The 21176-nt window shown below is 43.5% G+C and overlaps 1 protein-coding gene across 1 annotated transcript in view; it reads right to left on the reverse strand.

The window, feature by feature from the left end:
• ST6GALNAC2 (ST6 N-acetylgalactosaminide alpha-2,6-sialyltransferase 2) overlaps nt 1–20775 on the reverse strand; it is a 34220-nt gene extending 13445 nt beyond the window's left edge. The window contains exons 1-2 of the mRNA XM_063123236.1: nt 20568–20775; nt 4463–4555 (exon numbers count right to left, since the gene is read on the reverse strand). Coding sequence (XP_062979306.1) covers nt 4463–4555; nt 20568–20689 — 215 coding nt within the window. The 5' untranslated portion in view covers nt 20690–20775. The remainder of the gene's footprint in view (nt 1–4462; nt 4556–20567) is intronic.
• Nucleotides 20776–21176: the final 401 nt, after the last annotated feature.

A 21176-nucleotide genomic window follows, 5' to 3' on the forward strand; every position in this document is an offset into this window, starting at 1 on the left:
AGTGCTGATTAGGCTCCTATACTAACCCAAGAGTGGAACTATAATCCAGGATACAGACAGAGGTAGGGACCCAGAGATTGTGAGGAGGGGAACAGAACCAGGGCTCAGGGAACTGTTTTCCTTTCTAGTCCAATGCCAGAAGTGGAGGCCAGAAGGTGGGGGTTCTTTCTCCATTGTTAATGTCTGTAAATCATGGAAGGAAAAAGTACAAGGGGAGATGTAGTACTCTTTCTTTCCTCGATTACTCTGTAAAACAGCATTCCCTAACATCCTGCAAATCAGAGAATGCAGTGGACAAAATGAAACATTCCAAATTTTCTCCTATGGACGCAAGAATTTATAGTCTTATACTAAATAGCATCACAGAACCAAATGCCTAGCTTCCATTGCTGGGTACATGTGCACCAGATGTGTAAATACTCCCTGGGTTCACAAGCATCTTTTTCCAGAAATTATTTGTTTATTTAGACTTCAGATTTTTTTTTTATTAGAGTGCTTTTCTGCCACAAGGAGTCTCAAAGAAACTTACAATAAAATTAAAAACAATATCAATCACAAAATACACAGGCACAAAGAGCCATTCCTCCTATTTTCAAAAAGCTCAGAGGAAGATCTTTGGGCTGTGCCAAATTGTTCAAGAGCAGCCAAATTCTCCGGCACTTTGTGTGTTCACAGAATCCCAGACACTCCTTATGTTCATTACGTGAGGGCAAGGATATTAAAGGCTGTGGGGGCCGTGTGAGTGTTTTTGAGGCTGTTTTTGTATTTTGTAAGCCATCCAGAGAATCTTGGCTATGGGGCAGCGAAACAACAAAAAGGCAACAATGAAGCATTAACAATAGAAAGTGGTATCCAATCAAGAAAGAATCTTCCCCCTAGCAAAAGAAAGAGGGAAGATAGGTACAGGAGCAGGTCTTTCTAGACAAAGTTACTGCTGTACAGGAAACCACAGTGGCTATCCTTTTATTGAGCACAATCCAGGGTCTTTTCAGTCCTGGCCCCATATTTCTGGAACCCCCTCCAGAAGAAGCACATTTGTCTACATCTTTGTTAGCTTTTAAATGGATGTTAAAACTTTTTTGTTAAAATCTGCTTTTTGCTAAAAGTGTTACGCTGAGCATTTAAACCGCTGCTGTTGTTTTTAGTTTCCTAATTGGATTGTTTTGTACAAAATTATGCATGGTATGGAGAATGTGGACAGGGAGACATTTCTCTCCCTCTCTCTCAAAATACTAGAACCCAGGGTCATCCTTGGGAGATCCAGGACAAATAAAAGGTGGGAGATCCAGGACAAATAAAAGGAAGTACTTCTTCACACAGTGCATAGTTAAATTATGGAAGTCACTACCACAAGATGTAGTGTTGGCCACCAATCTGGATGGCTTCAAAAGGGGGTTGGATAAATTCCTGGAGGCAAAGGCTATCAACGGCCACTAGCCCTGATGGTTATGTGCTATATCCAGTATTCGAAGCAATAACCGTGTGTGCACCAGTTGCTGAGGAACTTGGGTGGGAGGGTGCTATTGCACCATGTCCTGCTTGTTCATCTCTGGCCGATGGCTGGTTGGCCACTATGTGAACAGAGTGCTGGACTAGATGGACCCTTGGTCTGATCCAGCATGGCACTACTTATGTTCTTATTGTTTTAATTATGTTTGTAACCTGCCTTGGGAGGCAATGGGAAGTATCCAATATTGGTCCTTTACCTCTGCTTGTTCTGTTTTGCCCTTGGGACCCATTCCCAGTGTAACATGAAGTTAGTTCTTCTTAAAGCAACCCTGGAAATGAGCGGAAATGCTCATTTCCAGAACAGGTTGCAAAGCTCAGTTCTTCAAGCTCTGATGACCTGCCCCATTCCAGAAATAAGCGCTTCCAGTTGCTTCAGGAACCGCTAGCTTCCTGTTGTACTAGTGGCGGATCCTACTAGTGTGCCAGCAGCGTTAGATACTAACCTTTGACTTGAAACATGGCATATAGATTTCTTAAATAAAATGAAACAAATATTTTTGCAAGTTGCACATTAGTCTTTGGGCAGTTGCATTTTCCTTGCATATTACAACTCTGAGTTAATGGGGAAAACGTAAGATCTAGGTTCAAAATCTACTTTAACAGTAGATGCACTAAGTCAGGGGTGGGCAGAAGGTACATTGGGATCTCCTAATAGAGCTCTGGGTGATCTGCAGTAGATCAGCAAGGATTAGAGCTTTTCTACATGAGGGAGTTAACTGGCTGTCAGTTTCGTTGTAGAATTGAGATCCAAGTGCTAGATGAGGAACTTTTCTTTTCCTGCTTTTCTGCTACATAGCCTCTAGGTGGCACTATGGTGTAGTGGAATAACATAAATACACAAGAGGAAATCATACTGGGCTTGTTGAGACAACACACTAAGCCATGTTCAGGCCACTAACCCTTTTGCAGCAAGTCGTTAGTGAGCATGTTCAAACTGTTCACACAACACACTATGCCATAATGTTTAGCTCAAAATACTTAACCACCATGGTTTAGTGTGTTGTCTGACCAGAGTCACTTTCTTCCATTTGCATAATTAAATGCTGCATTTTCCCTGCTCTAAAAAACCTTGCCAACAGTGCTGGTTAAACACAGTAGCGAAACTGGAGGGTCGCAACATCTAAAGAACCTGCAAACAACTGTGAGTAGAGAATGACGAGTGCATGATAAATGGCTTGTGTAGAAAAGCTCTTACCCCACCTTTCAAATAATACTGCTGGAATGAAAAAAAACCCCACCAGAGTAGGGTGTAACCAGAAGTGCATTTTGTGTGGCTGTGAGCTCCATTTAGTTCTGGTTCTTTTTATGCATTTTGTGCATAAAAAGTTCAATATAAATTATTAGCATTGCTTGACTGCTTTGGAAAGAGGACAAAACAAAAGGAACCACTTAGTATGACGGTTGTGCTTGCTGTACCTTCTCCTTGGGGTGATTTGGACTTTCTCCCTTAGATGGCTTTTTCGTTGGGTTCCCCCTAGGAGTAAAACAACAAAGGTAATAAGGACTGGTGTTCACTTCCAAAGATTTGTGTATTGAAAATCTTTCACTACCCCAACAGCTCTTCTGAAGAAACTTCTATCCGCTAAACTTCTAAACAGAATTCCTGGATGCAATTATGATGACCTAGGTATGAATCTGCACACTTCTATAGCCATAGGGCAATTACAGATTGATATCAGAATTTGTCATACTGGTTCATTCCCATTTGTCATCTAACCTGCAAGGTCTTGTGTTTAATTCAAGGGTCAAATAACACTAGTATATATTGGTTATATCCAATGTTAATCATACTTAGAGGAGACCCATTGAAATAAATGGAACTTGAACACTGAATACAACCCTATGTTTGTATTCCAGTTGTGGAGGTGCAACTAGTGGTACTAATAGACTGACACTGGTGAGACAGATTAGAATGTTCAGTTGCTCAGATAACTAAACGGACTGTAGTCTTGTTTCTATGAGGAAATGAAAGTCGTCAGTTTTGCTTGGATTGAAAATTTACATGGCACAGTCAAGGGAGAAGGAGCCTAGAGACAAAAAAGTTGGAGAAAGAGTGCAGAGTAAACAATGGAGTGGGAAAGAGGAATATGAAGGAAGGCTAAGTGAAGAATAAGCTTCAGAGACAATAGTAGTAAATTGAGTTGATAAGGGGATAATCAGAATGGGAGCTCTGAAAAGTCTTGTGGCACAAGGTTAGATGGGGCTGTATGCTATGGGAGGAACGAGAGGAAGGCTGGCCAATAGACAGGACAGCTAAAAAGTAGTGGAACAAAATAGGTGACTTAAAAAGCAGGGGCTGAGGGTGGTGGAGGCATGGAAATGAAGAAAGGAGGAGCGAGTGATCATGTAAGACTGTTGCGAAACTGAAAATTTGAACTAGGCATGTGAACTATTGTGAGGAAGGGGCAAGCAGGGACCCCTGAGGACTATGGGACAAGGAGCCAAGAGGACCTGGAACTTGATAGAGGAATCCTGCTTGTACTGGCCTTGACAACCCTAGGACCAAGAAGAAGCAGGTGGCTAAAATGAGCATAATGACCAGGTTCGGATAACACGCCACGGCTCATTATGTGTTATTTGACCCACAACGAGCCGTGTTGCCACTAAGTGCCAGGTTGAATATGCAACCCTTCCTCAGGCATTGTCATATCATGCGAACACAGTCAGAGTGGGTTATGCGAGAGTTTAACAACCCTCGCATAACCCAGAAACAGACTCTCACATAACTCATGCTCACCAGGCTCACAAGACAGGACAACCCTGGAATAACCCACAGTGGGTGCTCATGTCATGCAAACAGCCCCATTTATTTTAACTAATCAGCCAATTCTTTGGCTGCAGGCTACCACCCCAGAGTTGGCATTTGTTTGGACGGGTCTACTAATTGTGTAGGGCATTTGATCAATACAAATCCACATTTCTATGAAGAATGGTCCAGTGCAACCTCACTCACCTCTTCATGATGCTTTCTCTGGTCAGACCATGGCTCCTGGCATTTTGGGGTATTTCTGCTTGTGCAAGCCCCAGTGTCTCTTGCTGTAGCAGTCTGGGACACAGTAAGCAAGCAGAGACTCTCAGGTAAAGGAGTTATGTACAATGTCCTTATAACTCACGGGCTTCTTCTGCACAGCCAAGTAAGAACAGTGGGGTGTAGCTGTAGCCTCTGCACATGATGTATGGGCTGCATTAATGAGCTCCCTTGAGAAATATTAAAATCTGAGTCCTATTGAGATGCCCAATGTTTAAGTTTCCGACACTCCCCGACCATGTTCATATATACCTGTATCTCAGGACAACATTTCATGCAGCTATATGATAGACAGCAGGTCATGAAAGCTTGTGCTATAATAAATGTGTTCATTCGTAAGGTGCCACAAGATTCTGTATTGCTAATATTTAAGGTAGATTTCCCTGTCTGCGGCTGTGAAAACTGTTGTCCAGATTTTGTGGTGTTCCTGTCCATTTCACCTTCACTGTAGCTTTCTAAGCCTTACTGTTGTCAGTTAAGGTAACTTGCCCAAGAGATGAGATGAGCTTGCTAGATCAAACCAAAATACAGTGCAGTTTCACTGAAACTGCAGAAGTTTTGCAGCCCATATACAAGTGAATTGAGATACTGTGACTAAATCTGAACTGCTCTGCTCTGAGATCTTGCCAAGCAAGCCTTACCAGTTTTTAGATTTGAGCTATCTAGCCACCAGGTTTAACAAAACTTCTTCATAAGCTCATAATTAGCTCTTATGCCTGCAAACCCCTTTACGGATGCTGTGCAATAATGTTTTAGGCTACTGTTTAGGTTCTGTTTTAGTATCCTTTAGGAATATGATCAGAATGAATGCAAATCTTAAATACCAACTCTGATTTCCTTGTTTTGACTTTCATGATAGGTGAAGAAGTAAGTGTTCAAGAGGCACATAAACTCTCCTCTGCTGAATTTCCTAGTATTTGTAGACAGCTTTCCCCAACCCAACACCCTTCAGAAGTATTGGCCTACCACTACCCCCAGCCAGGATACCTATGCTGGAATGATGAGAGTTGTAGTTGTAGTCCAACACATCTGGAAGACACCAGGTTGGGGCTGGCTGGTTTGTAGGTATCACACATCGCTTAATTGTGTTCCAATAAGGCCTGAGCTGGCAAGAGCATGCACAAGGAAGAAGAACAAAGAGAGGGCATCAAGGGCAGGTTCCAAGAAGATGCAGCAACCATCTTAGGGTTAAGTTGAAACTTCTCTCCACCCACATTTTCTTAACTGAAGCAATGAGATTTGATGATCCCTGCCATTCAAGAAGGCTTTGGGCAGTACAGTTCAGAAGAACTACCATTTCTCCGGCCATGCTTTGTGTAGATAGTCTAGGAAAGGTGTGTGTTAAACCTATGCTTTAGCGAATCACATCGCATCGACTGCCTGATATTATTTCACAGCGCAGAGAAGCTGATGACTTAAATGGCAAGCCTGTCTTTTCCCTGTTCATACCATCATTGAACAGGCCAGAAACAAATGAGAGCTGCTGGCCCTGATTCAGGGACATCCTTGCACAACAGCCGGCTACGTGCCGGATGATCTCACTTCTCTCCATCAAACAGATGATTAACGCTGTCAGCTCAGGCAGCACCGATTGCCTGTAAGAGAGGAACGGGCCCTAGAGCCAGCCACGCACAGAAGATCAGAGCTGGCAACACTGGTATTCTGCCTGGCAGAGCACCTGTGGCAGAGGAACACAAACACATGCATACCCCCAGGACAGGAACTGAATCTAGGGGGTTTACATGCAGATGCACTTCTCTGGATCTGAGTGAGCATCCATGGCATTCAGTAGAATACTAAATTCCAATGCAGATGAACAGAATGCTGATGTCCAGGTGTTTGGCATTTCCATCTTGAATATTGTTAGGAACCAGGCTCCACTATTATTCAAAGCCGTTTTTAGCTTGGGCGAATCTTGGTCACAAACGAAGGTTTATGGCTCAGATCTAATCAGTGCATCAGATCACTTCAGCTGCTTGGGTCAGGGCTGGTGCCAGGGGTTGGCATCGTTGGGCACTTGTTGTAGTGCACAACCCTGCCGGGGCCCAATGCTGATCATTCGACTCTCCTGGCCCTGCTTCTCCTCGCTGTCACTACTGGTTCAACTGCACTCTCAGCACAAGCGAGCAGGGACTAGGGTGAGGAGCAAACTCTCCCTCTGAGTGGGTGCGAGGACTGGGCCCACAGCAAGAGGGGTAAACAGATGGACAGCAGTGACAATAGCAAGAAAGCCCTGGGCCACCCAGGGAGGAAACCACCGAGAGCATCTCACCCATGGGCATTCCATGAGGCCAGCACCGATTTGGATGGTCATCTCACATCAACTTGCCGGGTAAAAGGGGGCTCTGTCTGGCCATTCAAAGCATGGGGTGTGGAGGCCAGGAGAGCTGGAAGCACCATGTTTTGATTTCAAAGCTGGCTGCTATAGCTGCTGAGACATTTCTAGAGGGGCAGTGTTTGGGTTTCAGCATGCTGCTGTTTCTTAAGATGTTGCTGTAAACCAGCATTCCCAACCCGGTGTGCTCGAGATGTGCTGAGCTACAACTCTCATAATGATCCACTACCTGAGGATGATGGGAGCCAACTGTGTGTTGCTCCTTCACACTGTAATAAATACTGAACCTGTCAAGGTGTGCATAAAGAGGTAATTACAAAACACACAAGAAGTCTTCTATCCTCTCTTCTCGGAAAGCAAACTGACTCTGTAAAAACAGAAATAAAAGCAGCCCTGATTGAACAAAAGGGCCAAACTGACACATTGCCTTATTCACACTTTTAAAAAAGAGTGCAGGATTAGGGCTGTGCTCTACTCCGATTCAGATCGCGAATCTGGAGCGGACCAACCTGATCCGCCTCTGCCAAAGGCAGATCTGGATCGGGTCTGGGAGCTGCAGATCAAGGTGAAGTGGTTCGCCTGCATCCGGAGCTCCGAACACAGGTAAGGGGGGAGGGGGCTCACTTGGCGCCGCCACCGGCGCAGTCTGTGCGGCAACGGCGGTGGAGCCAGGTAAGGGGGCAGGGGGCTTACCTGCCTCCATCATGGCCTGGGCCTCAGTTGAAGTCTGTGATGGACCACGACGGAGGCAGGTAAGTGGGGGGGGGGAAGGGGACTTACCTGGCTCCAGCACCGCAGACCGTGCAGCAACGGCGGCGGAGCCAGGTAAGGGGGGCTTACCTGCCTCCGGCGCAGTCTGGCGCCAACTTCAATTGAGAGCCAGGCCTCTAGCCAGAAGAGCAGGCTGTGGCCTGCTCTTCCAGTTTGAGGCCTGGCCTCAGTTAAAGCCGGCGCTGGACCGCAACGGAGGCAGGTAAGTGGTGGGGAAGGAGGGGGGCTTATCTGGCTCCACCACCACTGCAGTCCATGCGGTGATGGTGGCGGAGCCAGGTAAGGGGCAGGGGGGCTTATTCAGGGCCCATTTTGTCCCCCCTCCCCACTTACCTGCCTCCATCGTCCGCCGCGGAGGCAAGTAAGTAGGGAAGTGGGGGCAAAATCTCCACGGAGCAGGGGAGGGTCAGATCGACCCGAAGCGGATCGGCCCAATCCGAAAGCTGCAGATCGGGCCACGAAGCGGTTTTTTTTTGGGGGGGGGGGGGGGTCCGTGCACAGCCCTATGCAGGATCACATTCTGGATCAGGGCCCCAGGCTTGTTTTCAGATTAAAATTGCTGCCTCCCTGGCTACTATTTATTCTCAAAGGTGCTGTTTGAAGTAAACAGCACTTTCCAGGGCACCCAGGAAGGACCATTTTCAACAGAAAAATAGCACAAGTTCCAATTTGGATTGGAAGTACATTCTAGGTTGGGACTCCAGGACTACTTTTTCTCCCAACTAAAAGTAGTCAGGTTAAGCACCCTTTTAAAAAAATTACTGTTGCGTGTACTTGGGTCCCAAGTTAAGCATGCGTAAGGGTTGCGATCCTCAGCATACTCACTTGGGAGTAAGGTCCATTGAATGCAGTAAGACTTACTTCTCAGTAAATATGCATATGCTTGTGTTGCATGTCACATTGCCCTGAACTGGTAAGATGTAAGCATGTGCTTTGCTCTCCCATTTATTTATTTATTTATTTATTTATTTATTTATTTATGTATGTATGTATTTATAAACATGTTTCTGTATGGCCTGTCATGTGCAACATGTCCAGGCAGTTAAATGAAACTTTAAAAGTGCTTATATGTAAACGCCAGGGTATTTACGTATGAAATTCATGACATTACTGAACCTAAAAGAGCAAATGTTGGTAGTTAACGGTTTTTTGAAAAATTAAAATCATGAAAAAGTGCACATTTTAATAATTTCTTTAGATATTTCTTTAGGCAAAATTTTAATATTTTAGACATTTTTACTGTTTAAAAAATCAGGACATTATCAGTTGATTTTGTAGGCAAATACAATCTGTCAGAAAACGTGTTAGGCAGGCTATTTGGTGTCCTTCACAGCTGCAACTACTGGATGCTGGTTCTACCAATGATAAAAAGCAATCCTATACATGTCTACCAAGTAGGAGGTAAATCATTCTAAGTAGGAGAAGGCTATGAAGGGCTACTAGTCCTGATGGCTATGCGCTACCTCCAGTATAAGAGGCAGTGAGCCTATATACACCAGTTGCTGGAGAACATGGGTGAGAGGGTGCTCCTGCATCATATCCTGCTTGTGGGTCCCTGGTTGTCAGCTGGCTGGCCACTGTGTGAACAGAGTGCTGGACTAGATGGACCCTTGGTCTGATCCAGCAGGGCTCTTCTTATGTTCCTACTTAGAAGTAAATCCTATTGAGTTCAATAGGGCTAACTCCAAGGTAAATGTGCATAGCATTGTAGCCACAATCCTTAACTATGCTCTTCCTTTCTTTAAAAAAAAGTGTTTTGTCTTAATCCTTAGCCAGCTAACAGCAAACTTTCTCAAGATGTCAGGCTACTTGGACATTTGAACTTTCTCAGGCAGAATAGAGAACTAGTTGACAGCGGCCACTCCACTCCACCCCCTTACATGCTAGTTGGGTCATCCTGGAAGAGGAAGAAAGAGGCCCATTCATTGAGAAACAGAAGGCTGACTTCAAAGCAACTCTCATAGCAGCTTGCCCTGATTTGGTGGGTGGGTAGGGGAATCAATATCATCATGTGTCTAATAAAAAAAATGCTTTACTGTGGATTAGACAAGACACATGCTGTCAAAGAATCATTTTCTGAAATATGAGGTCTTGTTGATAGTAGACTCAGCTATCTGACTTCAGCTATCTGCAAGACAAATCCCCTAACCTGAATGAACTGGCTTTAGGATTCTGCTTTTCTGAGGATCTGCCTGCTAACATTTGCCACCTGCTCCCTGTTTAACAGTGCCCGTGACTTCCATGTGTGTACTCTGACCCCCACCCGTACAATTCTCATTGTAACTAAGCATAGGATCAGTTGGAAGACAGGCGTATGCCAGCATTTCCATTCAGCGATGTTAATCTGGAGCTCCCACACTCATCTGGAGCTCCAAACACAAACTCTACTCATGTAAAGAATCCATGCAAGGATTTGCTCCCTCCAGTGAAATGAATGAATTAGCACTGTGTCTGTATCTCTGTCGACATTGACACCAGAGCTTCTATGTCCGTAAGAAATTTGGAGTTCGTGGAAATTTGTTCTGCTCTCGTATCTTGTTCAATAACCCATTCCATAAAAACCATTCTATTGCAACTGAAGTCAACAGGGCCTGACTGGTTGGCAACCTAGTTGATCCTGGTGAACTGGTTTGTGGTTTAGCCTTAATCATATGACTACTGCCTTTCCTACAGTGACCTCCACCATGAACAAAGTTTCCTACGGTGTAAACTGTGTCTGCAATCGCATGAATACCACATGAAATCCATTAGACATTGCTGTACTCACATTTCAAGGCTTCAGGGCAGGGCTGAAGAATGATGGCCCACACTGGTTATGGGCATGCAGAAGTGAACAAACACAATCTTCTTGTTCCTTGGTGTGGAAATCACCCTTTGGCTGTCACAAAGATTCCTTGTCTCTTTTTCTATTCACTCAGAGACTAGCTCTGGCCATAGGACCATTGTCAGAAAACCAACTCCTTGAACGACAACAATTAGAATGGACTCTAGAAGCTGCTGGACTCCAACTCCCATCAGCCTCAGACAGCATGGCCAGTGGTCAGGGATTATGGAAGTTGTCCAAAACATATGGAAGGTACCAAGTTGCCCACCCGTGCATTAGAAAATTTTAAGTGGTTAATCCAGTCATTTCTAAACAGAGGGTTAGCAGAACTGCTGACCTTTCTTCTAGCAAGGCTCCTATGCCTTTAGGGTGGGCAACCTAGAGCCCGCCTATTTTCCCTGACCATTGGCCATGCTGGATGGTGCTGATGGGACCTGGAGTCCAACAACACTTGGATGACTAAAAGTTGAAACAGCTGCATGAGAACTTTTAGGTTTTTCACATTTACTTATGTGCCACAATGTATGTTCTCTCCCCCTCCTCAAATATATCTTACATTTGTTCAAAATAAATGTTATCTTGTTTCTTTCAGAAGTATTCAAAGTTCCAACGCATGTACACAAACCTCCAGCTGCTTGCAAACTTATTATGGTGTCAGTGGAAAGCCACCCAACGTAAAGCGGAAAGGTATCCCTAGACCAGGGCTAGAGAACCGGTTGCCCATCCCTGCCTTAGATCTATATCAGCCCTACTCCACACTATTGTGGAACTTCCCAAAAAAACTCATTCCTACTGGCTCTAAATAAAGGGGTGAGTGATGGTATAGAAATGGCTATCCTGAGCATGCCAGTGTGAAAGTTTAGTTAGCCTACTCAAACTCATGAGTGCTAAAAGGCACCACAAAGTAGCTTTTATAGCAACAAATCTGCTTGTCACCCAGAGTTATCTCCATTAGCAGTTAAGCCTTATATTCAAAGGAGACGTTCACATTTGGGGTTAATAATTTCAGATATCACAAAAATAAATGCAATATGTCCATCTGTTAGAACTTGGCACACAGCATCATTATGCAAATGAATGTTAATTACAATTAGCTCAAATATACAAATTGGGTGCCAGCACCTGGATGTCATATGTTGTTAATGCGGTTCGCAGTACCGATCAAGTTGTTCACCCGTGGTCTAAAGGGTGAACACAAATGTAACGGATGTGGCACTGAAGGCTTATGGAAACGCCTATTTGGATCGACCCTCGTGAAATGGGTTTTAATAAATCTTGACTTGCTCAAACGCATCGCTGCCATCATCCCCACTGCAAACTCTTTTCAAAGTCAAATCAGATGGAGGGCCAAAATATCAATCACTTTAGCTTGAGCTGTCACTGTGAAAGAACCATTGGTGTCAGTATCATCACAGTTAACCCAAATTTATCTCCCGTCCTGGTATGATGCCTTGAGGTCGGCATCAAGTTGGCTTTACAGAAAAGAAATGATCTGAGCTAAAACTATTGCCTTCATTAGCCTCCACATTCCATTTTCATTACAACACTTTTAATCAGTAAACTAGTTAAAAGCACACCATTAATTCAACTAGGAAACAAGTAAACAGCCCATTATAAAGTGAGGCCAATGTATAAGGCAGGCCTAGTTTTGTTGTGGCTACCTATTAGGCCGCTCATTGTTACCGTAGTTCCTTGAATTACAGAGCAATAAGTGCTGCAGGTCTAAACTGAGGTCATCAGTGCGCTACATTTGAAAGCCTTGGAACAGGAATCTCCCCACTTCATTTTCTTTCTTTTTGGGTGGCTGCAAGGAAACAGGATTATCAGCAGCTGTTTGTTAAGAGCCCAGGAGGGTTAGGAGCGGTAGTACAATTAAATCTATTGGGCAATCTACTTATGCAAGTAGGACATCCTGATTTCTAGGAACTACATGCCAAGATACTGAATGATCCCTATGCTAAGCTGGGAATCCTGCAAGGATAAGAATCATGTGAGAGGCAATAAATAAATAAAAATAGAGGCATCCAAATCAGTGGTTTTGAAAGCATGTTCCAGGAACCTTTGGGTTCTTCAAGGTAAATTTCACCAATGGCTGACGCACTCCCTTAAAGTCAACGTGTCATCCATGATGAACCTTCATCTGAAATGGACTACAAAAGTGATACAACATATCAGTGGACATGTTGGGTAACTCCCAAAGTCAATGGAAAGAAATGTACAGGTTTCCCCAGGCTGAAGGAAGATCCATTCCAGGGAAGGAAGTTTGCCTAATAATAGCTCATAAGAAGGTAGGGAAATCCCCACAACCAACTTAGCAGCAAACATTTTAAAACTTCCTGCAGTGTGAACATGGCAGACAATCACATTGGAAGACGAACTCTGAGTTATAGAATGAGTTTTTCTCCTCTTCTTTCAGGACTCCATGCCATTTTTGCATAATTATCCTGGAAACCCAATCTCTGTTCCATTATCAAATCGCTAGAGGCATATTTGTGGAAGTTTCAATCCCCCTAGCCTTCTAGTTTTATGAAGTGAGCTATTCCAAACCTTATTTACTCCGGAACAAAAGATGATATCCTAAATAGTACACACTAGCATTACTAAGAGATGGGATCTCCCCAAATATAGTAAACTAACGAGAACCTAATGGCAAATCAACCCCTCTCTTCCCCTGCCCTCTCACTTTCACCCCCCTCCATCTTCAAAGTTCATCCTAAATAATTGTCTGTGGTTTTCCTTCTGAATTGATTAAACCCCAGCAGGGGCCTAGAAATTACTCTTTTAATTTTTGGGGACGCCAGAGGGGGCAGACCACAAATCTATAAAATTAAGAGAAATTTATTGGGGTTTGTTTATTTATTTATTCATTTTTATATAGCCGAAGCATGTTAAAGAACAGAAATGCTGTGTAAGAACTTCTGCTTATTGCTCTCCCAGGCACTGGACGGGGACCACGAAACCGAGCGAAACCCATTGATCTACTTAATAAATATTCAAAGGGTCTTTTCTGCTTGCAGCCTTGGGAGCATATTCCCAGGTATGGCTGACTTATGAGGGTGTGGGTGGGTGCAAATGATTCTTCCTCAGCTTCCTGAATATCGATGGTCCAGTGTCCAACGAGATTTATTATTGGCTGAAAGCGTGGCAAAGAATTATTATTTTCAATTAAGATTTTAGATAAGACTACAAGATAACAGCATGCTAACTATTATCACACAGACTGGCTTTCCCCTGCCCTTTCCTCAAACAATATGTGCCAATGTAGGTATTTTTCTGCCCGTGAAGTTTAATTCTTCTTATGGCCATGCAATAGCATGTTATGTACAAATGCACCTAAAGAATTTCTTCCTTTCTCCTTTCTTTGACAAGAGACTGGGAGTGGGTGTTTACCCCACTGGCACTTCTCTGCTAAAAATGTCCTCCCTCAGCTGCTTTTTCCTCTGCAGGTTTCCATCCAGAACACCTGAAACTCCACAGGGGAAAAAAACAGCTGATGAGGGGCAGTGTAGGGAAAGTATGACAGAGGCCTTTCCTTCCACAGTTCCTTGCATAAAAATCCCAACATCTTGAGGCTGCTTTTCATTTTTTAAAAACACACACACTAATCTGTTCTTTTTCCCTTTAGTTGCACTAAAGATGGATACACTTGTGATGCAAAGTTATCCTTGTCATTTGCTTTCTTCATAACCAAAAAACTATAGATTTACCAGTTCCTAGCCCACTAGAAACATACCTTTGTAAAAAGAGAGAATGCAAGAACAAGACCTGAATGTTTATTTTGTGAAAGTACTAACAACAGGACAATAGTCTGGGAAATGGTCCTGAAGGAACAGAGATAGTAACTGGAACTTTCCATGTCAGCAAAGATAGGAGTGACCTGCCTGTCATATCTTAACAGAGTAGGGGGAAATTCTGAAGCGCTAGGCCAAACATTCCTCATCCATCTTTCATTCTGAATTGTTTGTGGAAAAGATACCATCAGACGTCTTTGACTCATGTTATTCTAACCCCCTGAAAAATGTGTATTGTTTGTTTGTTTTAAATGTTCTGTTTAATAGAAAAGGGTGAAAAACTGGTTGGACCATTTCCCCTCCAAATTCTAAATCCCATGAAAGCATCCTAAAGCAGGGTTGGGAAGATCTCAAACTTGCAGGATTTACTTTGGTTCTGACTATAACCCTGAGGACGACTGACCAGAGCCAAGTGCAAAATTGTGGTTCAGATAGGCTAAAATACACTGGGGATTAAGGAAGAGGGTCTCTCTGAGAACATGCTCAGAGTAGGAATTTGTGATCAGTACCAGGATCACACTCACATAGTAGGGAAAAGTTTTGCAGTTGTTGCTACTGTTAGTCAACTGGGAGTCAGAAACCCTTGGCAAGCTACTGCAAATCACCCAGAGATCTGACCCACCTTCCGCCCACCACTGCCCAAAAGTATGTGAATGGCAAGGGATTGGCTGTGAATGGTAAAAGATTAGAACTTTTCTGTTCAACAGCAGTGCTTAAGACAAACATGTCCATTTTACTGTGTCACTTTGTTAGAAAGCTCAGTGATGCTGAGAACGTGAGCCATGACAGAAAAACAGAGTGGAGAGTCTTTCAAGTTCCTGAGATACTGTCTGACAAGGATCAAAACATCAAAAATAAAATAAATAAATAAATACTAATATGGAACTCATAGGAGGTTGAAATAGGAAATACACATTTGTTTCAGTTCTGTAGAGCTATGATGCTCTGGAGAAAGGAACAGTATCTTCATGCTCAAGGTGTTATGGAAATACTTTTACAGGTATCTCCCTCCAAAAGACAGTAAGGCATGCTAGGCTGAGAATATGTTCCAGCTATTGTAAGCAGTGACAGCATTGATCTGCAACCTAGACTAGGGCTTTTGGGAGAGGAGGAGCATGTATATTTATAAGAAGACAGTCACAGATCCCACTTCCACCTCTGGATGTGTTTTCAAGAGCCTGTTCGGTTTGTTTTCAATGTACACATTCAGAAAAAAAAACCCTCCTGGAACTCTTACTACTTCAAAATGCAGGATGGGGAGATCATGTCTGAATGCTCCCTCATGTCAAAAAGTCATTGCAGAAAAGTCAAGTAGAAGGTAAGCTGGTAGATATATTTAGTTTGCTCTTTCTGTAGCAGTGCTTCAACTATGGGGAGGCTAGGTAGGCTTCTTCATTACCATGTTTTAGACAGGCGATGAGTATGGCATTCTTCTGTCAAGTTTTGTAATGGATGTTGAAGTCTCTCTTTTTGACGTATCATGTTGGATTTTGTTTGTTTTTATTCCATTGTATATTGTTCCGGGGTGGCCATGGGTTTATATCCAATGTTAGTTCTACTTAGAGTAGACCCAATGAAATTAAGTGGACTTAAATTAGACTAACATTGGATACAACCCATTGGATGGAGGGGTGATTTATAAATGTTAAATAAACCTCTCAAAACCATAGTCCTGTAACTTCCCATATGCCCTCACAGCAGAAATGGAGAAAATATTAGCACCCTTTTTTTGGTACATGTAAGCATGTGTGCATTATATAATGTTCTTTTCAAGTTTCATTGTCACAGACAGAGAATGTTATGGAGAGTAAATAAAGGGACCTGTAGAACAGGGGAGGAACATTATTGCCAATGCGATTTTGCACCACAAGGAATTTCAGTAGTTCACTCAGCCCATCATCATATGGAGCATCATCAGATAGGTGGATTTTCACATTTCCCTACCAACGCTATGGCCTCCTGCTGCTGTCCCACAATAGCAACAATCTCTTTCCAAGGGGAGAGAAAGAGGAAGCAGCAATGACCACTTGGCCCATTCAGGGGCCATTTTTATCATGCGGCTTTTCCTGCACACAACAGGAAATGGCAGCACATTCCATTAAAAAAAAAAGACAGATTAAAAGGGGTCTATTTTATGATGGAAAAATGAGTGGAAGGAGCGGGAGGTGCACGGGAGCTGGACGTTGTCGTCTAAAGGACGTGAAAACATCCATAAGTGAGCAGTAGTGACCGTGCAATAAAACACTCATCTGATGATGCTCATGGTCTCCACAAGTAATTGCATTAAAGGACAGCTACTCCATTCTTTTGATTCATATAGAGATTCTAAAAGTCCTGTATATGAGGGAACATGGCATGATCACCTTAGCTACTAGGGATACAAAGCAGGTATAGTTATCTTCTGAGGTGGCATTAGAATTTATAAAAACAACAGAAAGTTGTCTATGTTTGTCTGGATATACAGTATGTATATTTAGCCAACATGACTGTAAAATAGCCACTGTTGGTGAAGTGTGCCTTAAATCAAAGCTTCCAGACTAAGCTAACCCTTGTTGCGCGATGTATATTTAAACACTATTCTTGACCTTATTCTTTCAACTCCTATGAGCCATTTCCTGTCAGATTTCTGCATCATTTCTCCTAGGAAAGGAAAAAAAATGTGTCAACAACTTGTCACAAGTCTCATGCTTCTAATTACAGATCATGAGCATGTAACAAAACGTTAACTCTGACGTTGGAAAAGATCACTATGGCATGGACCTGGTGTCAAATTTTGATAACTTCCAAATAATGCCTAGGTTTTGGAGCATTATTTGGTACAGAAGTATGCCAATTCTGCTAGTAGTTACTGATTTGCTGCCCATTTCAAAAGTAAAATCAATTATACATGTAGCTTGAACTTATACATGTTTAAAAAGAAATAAGTCTCTTTGTGTTCAAAGGGACTTACTCCTGGGTAGGTATGCATAGGATTGCAGTCATAGGGTGCCTACAGATAACCATTTAACATAAGGTCACCAGCTGTAAATGAACCATGGTAAACATGCAGCGAAGTGAAAAGCAGCTAATCAGTAGCATTCTACGATATGTCGAGATGGCCACGCCACTCATCTACAACCAGTCAGATATCTGGAGAAGCAGGGATGTGGTCAATTGCTTCACCAAGTGGACAAGTGTTATAAATTACCAGATTCTCACATGATTACTTGGACACTGTTGTCTGTTGCCAACCCATTGCTACCCTCCTCCTGATTGTATTATCCAGGGCCAACCCTATCATTAGGAAGAGTGAAGCAGTTGCCTCAGGCAGCAGATGCTGTGGGGTGGGCAGCTATGGGGTGTTCAGAAGACATACCTGTGGGTATTATGCAGCCTGTCCTGCACCCTCTAAGCTAGCTTGCTGTCTTCAGGTGTGGTGGAGCGCACTGTCCCATCAACAGTGTTGATTCTGCATATGGAATGGGAGGGGGTACCATTGTATTCTTTGCCTCAGGCGGCAAAATGTTTTGGCCTGGCCCTGGTATTACCTGACTGTAGAGTCAGCTCTGCATTTGGTGGTGGGTGATGAGTTGTGTGTATGTGCGCGCATGTGCAATATATTCAGTGTAAGGCAATGAACAATTCTACTACAGCTAAAACTACACAGATACTCAACAATGGAGGATGACTTATTTCCCAGAAGATTAAGCAGCCATCACACCTTGCATCCTATATACATGACAAGCTATTAAGGATTCATCCACATGCTAGATTAACATGTGGAAAAGAAAATGTATACTAGTAAACATAAATTATCCAAGATGTTTTGGCTAACCATGTTACATGGATGACATCCATAGATTACACCATTCATTAGTATTTGGTATTAAATCCTCAGATTGAAAGTACAACATTTTAAATGTATCAAGTTGCCTCAATGGATCAGATGAAATTTGAACCCAGATCTACATGTAGGTTGGGGGTATGTATCTTTGGGGTATTTTAACTGGTGTGTTCCAAAGAGGTGGCCCAGCTGAAGTAGAATAATACAGGTATTTTTTACCAACATGTATATCAAGTCAGCAAAAAGTGTCTCCAACAGCTTTTGAGTTGGAGTTGAGCAAACAAAAACGAGTTCACACGATCTCACTTTGCGTGTTTCTTTACTCTGGGTGATGAAAGACACAGAATCAAGGGTGCAGATATGGGTATGGGGCGGGGGACACATCTACATTTGTAAATTCACAATCTTTCTTTAATCCAGGGATGGGCAACTTCAGGAAGCAATTTCACCCTCCCTCTGCCCAAGTGTCTACAATCAGGGTATGATCAGTATGCAAGGTGTTTTACTACGCCTAAACTAGCACTAACTTGAACTGAGATTTCTGAAGGCTTTTCAGCATAAATTCAACATACAAGACTTCTACAAAGTTCAGTGGATCCTGGATTATTTATTTATTACCAGAGATATACTCAAATGGAATTGGTTCTTTGTTTAGGACCAGAGCTGAAATATGAGATCATGTCATTCTGAAATTTAGAAAAGCTATTACTACATTCAAAACTCTTGAACTCAAAATTAACATACAAAAAAACAGAAGGGATGGGCTCACGCTCAGATCTATGACTGTGGGTGCAGCTGTAAAATGATAGCTGGTGTGTGTATGTGTGTGATTATACGTATGTATGTTGAGACAGAATTTTATGATTAAATGAAATTCAAGGTGTGAAAACCCTCTTTGCCCAGGCATATGGCGGCACATCCTAATTACCCACATGTTTAGTTTTTAATCGGTTTTTAATGCTTTATGTATGTATGTTCTGTGTTTTAGAGTTTAAAATTTTGTATACTTGTTTTTACCTCAATTTTAGAATTTCTGTAAACCGCCCAGAGAGCCCTGGCTATGGGAGCGGTATATAAGTTTAATAAATAAATAAAATAAATAAATAAAACCCAAAGTAGTTTTCTTGTGATGTTTGCCAAACTGTTTTGACAATTTAGAATTTGAGATTTTGGTCCCAATTCATTCCCGGAGAACCATGCCTTCGTAGCCGCTCACTCATCTCTTAGGCAATGATGAGAGTGGATAAAATCTATCTGTAGAAATCCACATGATATTGTACAAGTGCTTTATATTTATTGAGCAATGTGGAACAAATATTTTTTCAGGAGCCCAGAGCATCCTTCCAGCCCCCTGTAGTACTTGTCAGTTACTGTTTATTTTCACCACAGCTCTTAATGTACCTCTATACGTCATTTGCCTACCGACGGATGCTTTAATGTACAACCAGCAAAGTGGGAAGTGTCTTAGAGAAAGGCAGATATCTTTTCCCCGGGATGCTTTTCCGTTCATTAGAGGACACAGCGTTTGAGCGAGCTGCTGCTCTCTCAGAGATGAGCGGCGAGGGCAGCACATGGATTATGGCACTCTCTGCAAATGTACACCTGCCGAGAGTGGGATTTCTAAAACAGCGCACCTGATCTCCAAAATTAAAGCCATCTGGTGATGCCCTTCTAAGAACCCTCCAATCTTCTGCTGGTCCTCCTGACCCACTATTTGGGATTGTGCCACATTGCATAGAATCCTTGAACATGCAGGCACCTGGAAGTCTCAACCCCAATGCTCCCGTGTATTAACTACTCTGCTGAAGGTAATTAGCATGACCTGTTGGCTATTATTCCGAGGCTTTTGGGAACTGGGAGGATAATACCCCTCTTCTCTCCAACACCTGCCTGCCCTGTTTCATCCCTCCTCACTCTCTACAGGAGGTAACACTGTGGCTGCTCTGCTTTGTTGTTTAATGCACACTTTGGTGTATCTGTGCTTTGGAGGGTGCATATTCTATTGTAAAGCAACATGTGCAGCTACATCTCTGCAAGCAAGATTCCAGTTAGTATATCTAGTTCCCCCCACCCTGCCTGCTGGCTTTTAAAAAACGAACCTGTGTCTTTTTTGTACATTCCAGTGACTGAGTTTGGGGCTGTGTGTACCCGACAGATCAAAAGAAATCACACACAGACGAAAGAATATTAGGCAAGAAGAGCTAATATTCATCACTCCTCAGCCAGCCTTTAATGCTCTGTTCTCTTAACAGGGTTCCCAGATGCCTTTTAAGTGGCATCCTTGTTTGATGTTTAAGGATTGCACCTGATTCTCATACATCACAACCGTCCCGCGAAACGCATGGGATACCCTTCATTTCAGAACAGCCTGCAGATCCCTGGCATTGTAGTAAAGCACAGGGTCAGGAGGGTTTCTTGCCTCCTTGGTTTTAGAACATCCCTCCAGCCCGCCCCTTCCCCGGTCCCACCAAGCCGTCCATCCTTACCTGAATGCAGTCCTGGGACTGCCTGGAGAATTCCGGCTGTAGTAGTGCCCATAGAAAATGATAGAGAACGTTAACCCTACCAGGAACAAAAGGCAGATCCTCTTCCACCGCGGGGAGCCCATCCTGGAAAGTTTGAAAGCACACCGGGGAGGAAGCACTGGAAGAAAGCCTGCCCAACAGGGACTGGTTTCCTAGTGCACCCTAACCCAGACACGGCCAAATCAGAGCCGCCGCTACCGCCGCCTCCTCCGCTCTCAAGCAAGGCCTCCCCCTTCCAAAGTGGGGCGCTCTCTTCTCTCCTCCTCTGCAAAGCTCTTGCAGTTCTTTTGCAAAGTTCTTCGCGCGAGCGGCTGCCGCGGCTGCTCGGTCCCGGCTCTCCTGGCTGCTTTTGCACTCCCGAGTCCAGCTGCAAAAGGTCTCCCGGGGCCCGGGTATTGTCGGCGCCGTAATAAAGACCGCCTCCGCGCCGCCGCCTCTGTCTCTCTTTCTGTACTTCCATCTGTTGATAGTTGCCAAGGCACCTTCGGAGGGCCGCTAAGAAGAAGCGGGTGTGTAAGATAGGAAAGGGGGGAGCAGGCGGGGGGGGGGGGGGCAGCAGCTCACTAACTG

This window comes from Elgaria multicarinata, chromosome 3, assembly GCF_023053635.1.
Source record: "Elgaria multicarinata webbii isolate HBS135686 ecotype San Diego chromosome 3, rElgMul1.1.pri, whole genome shotgun sequence".
Taxonomy (NCBI): domain Eukaryota; kingdom Metazoa; phylum Chordata; class Lepidosauria; order Squamata; family Anguidae; genus Elgaria; species Elgaria multicarinata.